At 33.9% G+C, this 11,203-nt stretch overlaps 1 protein-coding gene across 4 annotated transcripts in view; it reads right to left on the bottom strand.

The window, feature by feature from the left end:
• Positions 1-505: 505 nt before the first annotated feature.
• PTBP2 (polypyrimidine tract binding protein 2) overlaps positions 506-11,203 on the bottom strand; it is a 79,330-nt gene continuing 68,632 nt past the window's right edge. For 2 of the 4 annotated variants that reach the window (XM_079944110.1, XM_079944112.1), the window contains exons 12-14: positions 5,579-5,795; positions 5,400-5,477; positions 506-5,232 (exon numbers count right to left, since the gene is read on the bottom strand). In XM_079944110.1, coding sequence (XP_079800236.1) covers positions 5,100-5,232; positions 5,400-5,477; positions 5,579-5,795 — 428 coding nt within the window. In that variant the 3' untranslated portion in view covers positions 506-5,099. The remainder of the gene's footprint in view (positions 5,233-5,399; positions 5,478-5,578; positions 5,796-11,203) is intronic. The other 2 variants (XM_079944111.1, XM_079944113.1) reach the window with 1 other exon arrangement.

Raw genomic sequence — 11,203 nt, 5'->3', positions numbered from 1 at the left:
TGAGTTTCTAATAGGCTCCCAGGTGATAAGTGCTGTTGGTCTGGGGACTGACTTTTGAGTAGCAAGGTTCTATGATCTGAACAAACTGTAATGTTGACAAGCTAGGCTAGCCCAGATATTGCTGCAGAATAGTGACCATGACCAGGAATAAAACACTGTAAGGAAAACATTCCAGAAAACCTGATGATGAAATACATCTGGGAGGTGATAATACGGGAGGAACAAGAAAGATCATTAAGTTGGTAACTGAAGCGGAATGAGGGAGGTTTGTTATTTTCTAAGCACTAACACCAATTAAGAGGAATACTCTTTCTGTCCACTGAAATGGGAGGGAGGCATTAAGTTGCACGAAGTGTGGCTATAGTGTGAAGCTGGAAAGGATATCTTTGTATTTGAGGATCTCACACATAATTTCAGCTTTTAAAATACTAACGGTAGCTCCTTGTTTACTTTTTACATCTTTGCCTTAGGAAAAACTTGAGACTCAAACAACTCATATGGTATTTATTGAAAAGGAACTGATTTAATAACCTTAAAATTGGTTAAATGTCATGAGATTTGATAAGGGGATTATTAATGTCCAGACATCCTAATCTTAACAAAATTTTAAAGTGTGTTGAACAAAATATCATACCATTTAATAAACATCATAAATATTTGCAGTATTTTTTAAGTACAAAAAAACTTAAGACTACAGAATACAGAACAAATTCTCTTTGAAAAACCACCACTGAACTTAAAACATACTAAATTCAATGTAACGATTACCTGTGGAGAAGGGATATACAGGGGCTAAGATCAGGGAGAGTACATAAAGGATGTCAGTTCAATCTGTAATGTTTTATTTCTTTTAAGTCATATATTAAAATTACACAAAGTATGGAAGGTATTAGGTGGTGAAATAGTAAGTGCATAGCTGTTTATGTTCTTTGTATTTTTCTGCGTATCTGAACACTTCATTTTGTCCTTAATGTGGGCAATCTGACACTTGACTTTTAACATTAATACTTTATTGGCAAAATCTAAAACAAAAAAAGATAAAGGGAATAAGTATACTTAGGAGAATAAAGAATAACTCCAAAATTAAGGGTTTTGATAATTGGTACACATATCCTAATACTCTGGCTTAAAACTGAGATTTTCTACTGAATTCTTACCAACAGATTTTCTTGAAACAAATATTTAGCCAAAATAGAAACCTATGTATGTTCAATTTCACTAAACAGTTCCATACCCTTTCCTCCTGAATGAAAAAACATTTTCAGATTTTTGCTCTATTTAAAAATATTAAGGCAGTGAGGAAATATTGTTTGAAGTCCCAAGCTACTCATGAGAATGTCTTTTCTTTTCATATTCTCCAAAGACTTTGTTAAAATTACCTCTGTTTCACAGCAACCTTTAAAGGTATATACACAGAAAATCTCATTTTTAAATGGAGTCCATAATTAAATATGTATCTGTGTTGTGTTACTAGGCTATCTAATAGTTCAAACAGAAAATACAAGGCTAAATCCAGATTCTCCTTTCATTTGGCTTTGGGATGCATTATAGACTTGCATTCTACATCTTTTTGCTTTAGCAGATGTTATCAGTTAAAAACTTTAAAAAAAGTCCTCTGTAGCAAAGAGATATCGGGGTATTATTTATTGTAGATAACTAAGATCTGGCAGACATGAAACTGACATTGCAACTTTTCCTTCTACATAGCAATTTATCAATTGCATAGCATTTCTGCATTCCTACTATTTGAGTTTCACAGTACCCTGTGAGGTGGGAAGAGCAGTACTGCCTACATTTCCCATACACAAGGGATACTGAGGCTTAGAAAAGTAACTTGTCCTTTTCTGCTAACTATATGTTGATCCAAAAATAGAAATAACCAATTACCACAATCTGATTATACTAACCTTATATTTTGAACTTTAAATGCCTCAAAAGTGTTAATATATCCCTAATGTAACTAAATATAATGATTCCTTAGTCCTGGATAAGCCAGGGTGTTCTTAGCTGCTTTCAAATATTAAATTAGATTTCTAACATTAAATGTAAACTTTATGAATCCATTCCGTAAGTAGGTATTTTGAAACCCATTTTCCAAAATAAATCTTAATGTCAAAAAATCAGTTTCTCAGTTGTAGGAAAAAATAATCAAGTTATCTTTCTTAATATTCAAGGTAAGACCTCTATTAAAAAGCAGCTGCATCTTAAGAACACTTCACAGTTAGCTAGCTCGCTTGAGAGAGAAGACTGAGGCATATGGTGGTAATAATAATGATGACAAAGCTATTATTTTCACCTAATTAAACAATTTACTATATGCTGAGGACTGGGTTAAAATAATGTACGAAAATAAAGCACTCCAAAATGTCAAAATTCTCACTTCACTGGCTTTTGCTTTGGAAGGAAGGTTGCACTGGAGTGCACCCTAAAAGACTGAGGAATCTGACACTCCCTAGGCAGGAAAAACTTGGGTTTCTGGTCACTCCTCCATCAGAAATACTGGGAACTCCTTAGCTCAGTAATTGGAGCAACCCCAGTTCCCACAAACATCTCAGAACTTCTGTTTCTTCTTCCAAGCCAATCCCATCCACAAGGAACTACCTGAAAAACAGATATAGCACCTACTTTCAGATATTTCAACTACCACCCAATACTGAGAAAAACTTCTGTTCGATTACTATTCATTCATATTATGGGTTTTTTACAGACTTTTTAGGCTCATGTGCTGTTGCTAGAGTTCTTCTGTACTACAGTGCTATTTTAAGAAAAAAAAAATTGAGATAACTTAGCTTCCAAATCACCCCCCATGTCGACCCAAATGTAAACAATTATTTACTATATTCTTTCTTTCTCGGAAGTGACTGAATTATTGTATTAATAAAGCACACTTAAATGAACTGCATACTCCTTCATTTGTTTTTAACTTTCCTAATGTATGAGTATTGCATAATTGTCAGAACAAACTTAAGGAACATGTATAACAAAGTTATCAGACACCAAAATGCCTGTTTAAAAAAAAGGTGACCCCCCAAAATATTGAGTACTACAAATAGCACCCTAATCGAAACCCTTTAAAAAGTGAAAAGCGTAACATCACATACTACCCCTTAAACTTTTAAATACCTGAATGTGTATCTTCCTTCCCACCCAAGGCAAAAGCAGATGGTATACTGTTTCTTCCCAGTAACATCAAGTACCCTTTGTTAAAACTCACAAGGTAGGAAATCTTTAGCAGACACAAAAGATGAAAGATGAAACTGCAGCAAGAGAGCATGGCAAATCCAAAAGATCTATTAGTGCATAAATCTACTGGAAAAAAAACAACAACAACAAAAGAGATAGAAAGAATTAACAAGATACAATAAAAGTTATGTCTTTAAAGCAGTAGATTATAACAGGGTGGGAAATGTTTAATATGTGTCCTCCTGAAAAGCAGTTACCATCTTTCAAATTAAAAAAAAACCAGCTGGTATATTTTCACAGCATCTAGATTTATTTATGGTATAAAGCCATAGAATTGTAATATTATTATTCCTTTCCCACCCTGGCAGAGAATAAACATGAATTCAGAAGCACAGTGGAGTGAAAACAAAGAAGAAGAGAGAGAAAAGGCAGCAGAGAAAGACAGAAAAGGTGAATACAGAGCTACAGAAGTGTTTATTGAGCATGCTACAGAGGTAAGCAGAGTACACACAAAAGGAAATTAAACAACCATCAAACCTCCCAACTTTGTTAGAAAATTAATTTTTAATTGTGCCGCTTTCAAACTATACTGAATTTTACATTTCTAAAGATGTAAAAACTCAACTAATAGAAAATATACATGACCATTCTGTCTACATAGATAACAGAATCTATGAACCTTGAAACTAAGTACATCAATTTGAAAAAGTATTGGTCATTTAAACAGAATCAACAATTCAGATTGACAAGAACTGTTCAAATTAATTTGACCTGTAGATTCTGAGCCATGTTTTTATTAAAGTCAAAGTCAGATCTATTCCTAAATACAAAATATTTTGAAGATTTATTAAAACTGAATATTACAATGCAAGGTAAATTAAGACTAAAGGCACATAAACTTTGGTCCCACCTGGTTGTCAGTTTTAGAAAACTGCCACAAAATTAATCTTCCTGCAAATTTTCGCAGTACACTTTCTTTTATCTTTGAAAAATACATGCACCAGTTCCTGAACTAGCTAGACCAGTCTGCACATGCTCAGAAATCCACAACCGTATTCCAAATCTTAATTACAAACTAAGGATGGCAATATATATTTAAATGCACATAAATCATGTCAACTTCAAAAACATCTACGAAAAATATTCAGCCACAAACAAGACGTTACTTAGTGCTGACATTTATATGATACGTCCCACAAGAGTGTGTACAAAAAGGTTAAGATTCCACAATGCTTTCCACGTAGGGCTCAAACTTACAGAAATCACTTTGTTGTCTTAAGAAATTAATACTCTGCATCTTGTTAATTTTAACTAATGCCTACATTCATAACTGAATCTAGACCAGAATTGTGAGATACAAAAGGCCAATGTTTTTTTTTAAAGCAATAAAGCCTAAGGTAGTAAAAACTAAAAAAATGCTGCTTTATTCTTTCAGTATTATGTATCTTATTTGATTAAATAGAAAGAAATGTGACAAGCCAATAATTCAAAATAAGTTCCAAGCAGGAGAAACAAAAACTTAACCCTTTTTACACACCCCTGCCTAAACATATTGTTAATTCCCATTTAACAATGTGCCCTAGACAACCAATTCCTTTCTTCTAGTAAATGCACAACAGCAACACTAGTTTTCCTTTTTAAGGCACGTATGTCAACTAAGTTGAAAAAGGAAAGTAAAATTAAAATTTTAAACAGACAATAAAAATGGCTTCTCTACAGAACAGATGAGAAAGAGCAGTTAATAACTCTGCCTTTACATATGCCATTTCTTTTTATAACCAAGGAATGATAACAGCATGGGAAAAAAGAAAAGAAAACAACAAAAAAAATCAAACTCTGGTCCCCACTTTTCTGAACAGTCAATAGGTGTTGACACCAAACAATGTGATTCATCGCCAATCTTCATCTCCCCTTTTTTAAATTGTTGACTTGGAGAAAGACACTCTCAGATGATGGTTTTCACCAAGGTTATAATTATGAAGATCAATCAAGGCCTGAATAGCTTCTTCCACTGTTGCCATCTGAAGAAGAGCCATTTTGTGATCTCTTCTGAAACAAAAGTATGAAATTAGATACTTCATAAAAATTAGGAAGGGCTTAAATACTTAACTTTTGCCCATTCCAGAATCAAAGACGTCTAGAAACAAAAAGAACTACTTGAAGAAAACTTTTACTTCTATCAAGTCACTAATTTAAAGACAAGAAAGCTTGCTTACTGAAAAAACTTAAATGCTTTCACAGTGCCCCCAGTGTTAGCAAACAGTGTTCGTAGATCCTCTTCTGCTACTGAAGGACTGGGAAAATTAGAGAAAAAGAGTAACAATTAATAAAAAAGGTTTATATTTTCTTCCTAAAATGTATATCCTTAATAAACTACTCCAGCTTTAATACTTACGGGATATTGGATAGGTGAAGGGTTGCAGAAGGAGGAAAAATGTTCTGAAAATTTTTGGATCCAGGTTTCTTGAAACGATGCAGTGGGGAATTACCAAAATCTTTTGTTAGCCCTTGATCATCAAGTCCCTCTCGAGGTAGTTGTACAGTCTGATGTTTAGACAGAGTAACACGAATAATTTTCCCATACATCTTCTGTCCATTAAGATGATTCATGGCTATAAAGGGGAAGAATGCCTATTAAAAAACAGTATCAAGGTTCAAAGCAAAAATAATTCTCATTTTAGAAAAGTTGAAATATCTGAATTCTGTTATGATTTTAAAATAAATCATGAATTTACAACAGCCACTGGTGACAAAACAAGTTCATTTGCACTAGACAAGGCACCGAGGCAAAAAAGCCAGCCTCTTTTATAGAACGAAAATCCAAAATGTGAGTCTCTCTCTTCCTTGACAGTCCTGCTAAATGCCCAAGAAAGAAACTTAGTACTCATCTGTAACATTTTCTCCCTGCTGATCTATATCCTAATTGCCAAGTCCTACCATACCCATCCTCTTAATTACTCTCAAATTCATCTTCTATTTCTACACTTTTCACTGCCATTATTTTTTTTATCTGGATAACTCAGTCAGTCTCCTAATTTGTCTTGTTGGATTTTTCTCTACTTTTCTCCAATCCATTCTATACAAATCTATGTCACTACCTGCTTAAAACCCTTAGGGATAAAGTCTAAACTTACTCTTTAACATGGCTTATGCGCCTTTCTCAGTCTGACCCTAACATCTCTATCAAGCATCCCTGAAAAAACATTTATTGATGATATACAATACTAACCACTTTGTTAATGCTGAGAATCAAGTGGTAAGACAAGAACCATCCTAGCCCTCCTCATGGAACCTACAGTATCTTAGTACTGTATTCCTTGTACTTAATGTTCCAGGTGTACAAAACGTATTTTCTTAAACACTAGTTTTTTTACCTTTAGCCCCGTGTGCATGCTTTTCTATTTATAACAATTTCCTATCTCCTTCACTATCCCTCCTAATCTATTTATCCTTTAGTATTACTTCCTCAAGAGGGCCTTTTCTTCATCATCTAGAAAAGGTTCAGAACCTCACTAGATACTCCCCCATGCAGTACCCTTTATTTGTTTTCATAAATTCATTACATTTTAATTATTTATATCCTCCTTCAGACTGTAAGATACATGAAAGCAGGAACCAGTGCCTCTCCCCACAGCACACAGCACAGTGCCTAAACACAGAACATCACATAGCTACTTCTTGAGGCAGCAGTTGGGTTACTTTTCAACTAAAAGAACTGGTCTGAGATTAGAGAACAGTTATACGTTTTATGTTTTATTCACTAGTCACAACTGAAGAAAACCATGTCATAAGTCATATTGAAGGTCTATTTGACTACTCAAATCAAAGTATTAGAGTATTAAACAGAGAGGTAAAGGCAATATGGAAGAGCAGGAAATTGAGAATAAAATCCCTACTCTCAAATGTTTTAATTTGATTAGTATACTACAGTACACAGTCTGACACAGGAGATACCCGGAATTTGTTAAATCCATGCATCTTGTCATACTTACTTGTATAGAATAAACCAGTTAAATATAAAACAGGTCTGAAAAGGAAAATGCTATAGAAGTATAAGGTACCATTCCAAAAAATCTTTTTCATTTATAGCTTCCCTAATTTGTAAAAATAAGTTTACTATTCCAGTTATAAGATAAATACTAAGGATGTAGTGTACAACATGATAAACATAATTTTAACACTGCTGTATGTTATACATGAAAGTTAAGAGACTAAACCCTAGGAGTTCTCATAACACAAAAAATTTTTCTATTTCTTTTATAACTATATGAGATGATGGATGTTCACTAAATTTACTGTGATAATCAACTCATGATGTATACAAATCAAATCATTAATGCTGTACCTCTTACACAGTGCTGTATAACTGTAAAACTGGAAGGAAAAAAAAGTATACTCTTCCTGATTTACTGCAGTGTTATACATTTGTAATAGTTTTTTCTTAGATTTTCAACTGAGGCTAATAAAAAAAATAAGCTGTCAGGCCTTAACTTCCTTACACTGTATTTCGCGTATACTTATAAAATCAACTCAATTATCCATAGTGATGGTATGTAAACTCCTTTTATAATAAAGCTTACTTGAATTATAAAATATTTTTAAGGTTCTATTAATTTTGTTGTTTTAAGTGAACAGAACTTTGCTTATGATAAAGTGCTATTAGCTATTACTTCATACAAAATGTGTTATAAGGAATGAGTTTTGGGAATAAAGTGGCATAAAGAAGTAGACTAAGGTTGTCATAAGAAAAGGTGTATTAGTGCAGCTTTTGAGAAGTTATAAAAATACTACACAAACAGTTGAGCTTTGAGATACTGAAGGGCACAAATAACAAGAGGTCCTAGGCATAGTAAGTAACTGCACCAAGAGAAGATGGATGATAGAGAAATGGGGTCAAAAATAAAGCAAAATAACCAAACAGCTAACTCAGAAAGTAACCACGTAATACGGGAGATTCTAGTCAGCTGATTGCTGATAAAAGGATGTGAGTAAATTTAAAGTGGATGGGGGTTAAGGAAAGGGGTAAATAGAATACTGGGGCTTTTAAGGGTATTAAACAATAAAAAGCTCGTCAAAAATGGAGGTATATATATTGATTAAACAAAGCAGAAGGAAATGATTAGAAAAATTTTAAATGAATCAAGTTTAAATAACAGGACTCTAATATCTTGAAATCTGTTCCAAGAAATATGGCATCAATGAACAAAGCAATCAATGATCAAGAAGAAAAAAGTCAATGCTGCATAGTGGAAACGTCATTTTTGGTTGAGTATTATTTTCTACCTCTCCCTTTATCTCTGAAAATAGTAATGAATAACGAGAAATTAAAAGATGGTAAAAAAAAATACGTAGTTTACATAATGTGGAACTAGAACTATATCAATAATTATCCCCTTTATAATTAAAAATAGTGTTGCCTCTCCCATTTAAAAAAAAATGAATCTTGATATCCACTTGTTTATTAGTCTTGTCAAAGGACCCAACTTTTAGCTTTATTTTTTTTTTCTCTCAACTGTCTTCTATACCATTGATTTCTAGTCTTGTCTTTATTATCTCTTTTCCTTGGGTTTATGCCATTACTCTCTTTTTTTCTAAATTATTTATTTACTTATTGGCTGTGTTGGGTCTTCGTTGCCGTGTGCGAGCTTTCTCAAGTTGCGGCGAGCAGGGCGCTACTCTTTGTTGCGGTGCGCAGGCTTCTCATTGCAGTGTCTTGTTGCAGAGCATGGACTCTAGGCATGCACGCTTCAGTAGTTGTGGTATGTGGGCTCAGTAGTTGTGGCTCACAGGCTCTAGAGCACAGGCTCAATAGTTGTGGCGCATGGGCTCAGTTGTTCCCCAGCATGTGGGATCTTCCCAGACCAGGGCTCAAACCCGTGTCCCCTGCATTGGCAGGCGGGTTCTTTTTTCTTATAAATTTATTTATTTATTTTTGGCTGCATTGGGTCTTTGTTGCTGCATGCGGGCTTTCTCTAGTTGGAGCGAGTGGGGGCAGTATCTTCGCTGCAGTGCACGGGCTTCTCATTGCGGTGGCTTCTCTTGTTGCAGAGCACGGGCTCTAGGGCGAACGGGCTTAGTTGCTCCTCAGCACGTGGGATCTTCCTGGACCAGGGCTTGAACCTGTGTCTCCTGAATTGGCAGGCAGATTTTTAACCACTGTGCCACGAGGAAAGCCCAGGAAGGTGGATTCTTAACCACTGTGCCAGCAGGGAAGTCCCTATACCATTATTCTTAACAGTTAAAACATTCTGTAAAACATCACTTTCACTGTACCACACATACTAATATGTACAGTACTTTTATTACCATTTAATTTTACATATTTTAAAATTCCCATTAAAATAACTTCTTTGAGACATGAGATATTGGAATTATTTTTCAATTTCCAGATACCTGGAGATTTTAAATGTATCTTTCTGTTATTAACTCTTTAACTTAACTGCGCAGTAGTCAGAGAATTTGGTCTGTATGATACTCTCTGAAATTTACTGAAGCTTGCTTTATAGTTTAGTTTGTGATCACTTTCTGTAAGCATTCCTTGTGTACTTAAAAAGAATGTGTTGGATGTATAACTATTAGATGCCTAATTCTATATATGTGTGATTCTGTTAATCTAATTGTGCTGTATCATTTGCGTCTTGCTGATTTTTTTGGGGGGGTTTCTGCCTGACATAATTCAGCAAGGTGTATAAAAACCTCCATTATCGTGGTGAATTTGCTCAATTCTCCCTGCAGTTCTATCCATTTATAATTTACACATTTTGAAGCTATTTCATTAGGCACACATACACATAAAACTTGTCATCTTCTTGGTGAACTAATAAATCTTTTATCAATAATCTTTATCTTAAATGAATATAGGTACATAAGTTTTCTTTTGCTTATTACCTGTCAATTATCCTTTTTATATCCCTTTACTTTCAATCTTTCTACATCTTTGCACCTCACATCTCTTGTAAATAGGTGGCTTTTAAAAAATCAAATCTGTCTTTTAATTGATGAATTTACTCCTTTACATCTGTTGTTACTGTTGATACATCTGGACTTGATTCTATCATTACTTTCAAATTTCTATTTTCCCCCATTTTCTCCATATCATTTGCTATTTTTCCCTCCTTTCTTTTGACTGTTTTTTGGGGGAAGGTCTATTGAGAGCTCCCTTCTATGAGACCAGGAATACCTCAAAGTGCGACTTAGAGTTCTCCATTACTCACAGTAATGAAGAAGTGAAAGCCAATATATACACATACTTAAAAACTGCTCAAATATCACAACACCAGAGTTACATGATTCCTACTCCCTTTACAGCACACTTCGCTAGATATAATTCAGTAGTTAAAGAAGAAGTAAGTTTACTTTTGAGATGGCAGCTACATATTAAATAAGAACAGTTGAGGCTTTCTTATAAGTAGTTCTTGAAAATATGAATTGGAGAAACAAGATAATTATTTTAACAAGGAACTACTCTTTGACATTTCCTTAGAACTCATTTACTTTAATCGCTGAAGATCAGTACACTACTTCAAAACATAATTTACAAATTATATTATTCCTAAAATATCCAATTTAAGAAAATTCCAGTATCAATTAAATAGGTTATGGTAGAAATTGAAACATCTTAATGTTTGCAAATTTTAAAACTCTAGTCTAAAATGATTTAACATGGCCTCTAAGATTTGCAACAATCCCATTCACACTTGTATACTACTGACTATACCTTGCCGTTTATTTCTCCCATACTACTTCCTGAGCATAAAAACATCTGCCTATATTATAAAACAATGAGTATTTCCAAACAGAGTCCCATGAAAACCAAAAAGAATGAGAACAGAGCCCATAAAAAAAGCATACTACATTTAAAAAAATTTCACTTATTGTTTTCAATAGCGCACCCTAGTTTTGTATAGGATTTGTGTGTTTGTGTGTGTGCTATAAAGGCATTAAAGGTGCAAGTACATATTTTTATGGACATATACTTCAAGAAAGCAAAATCTAACCTGGCAGCAATGAGAAATAATAA

The sequence above is a fragment of the Stenella coeruleoalba genome (assembly GCF_951394435.1).
Source record: "Stenella coeruleoalba genome assembly, chromosome: 1".
Lineage (NCBI taxonomy): Eukaryota > Metazoa > Chordata > Mammalia > Artiodactyla > Delphinidae > Stenella > Stenella coeruleoalba.
The sequence above is the reverse complement of the archived record's forward strand: the minus strand, read 5'-3'. Positions and strand labels throughout refer to the sequence as shown.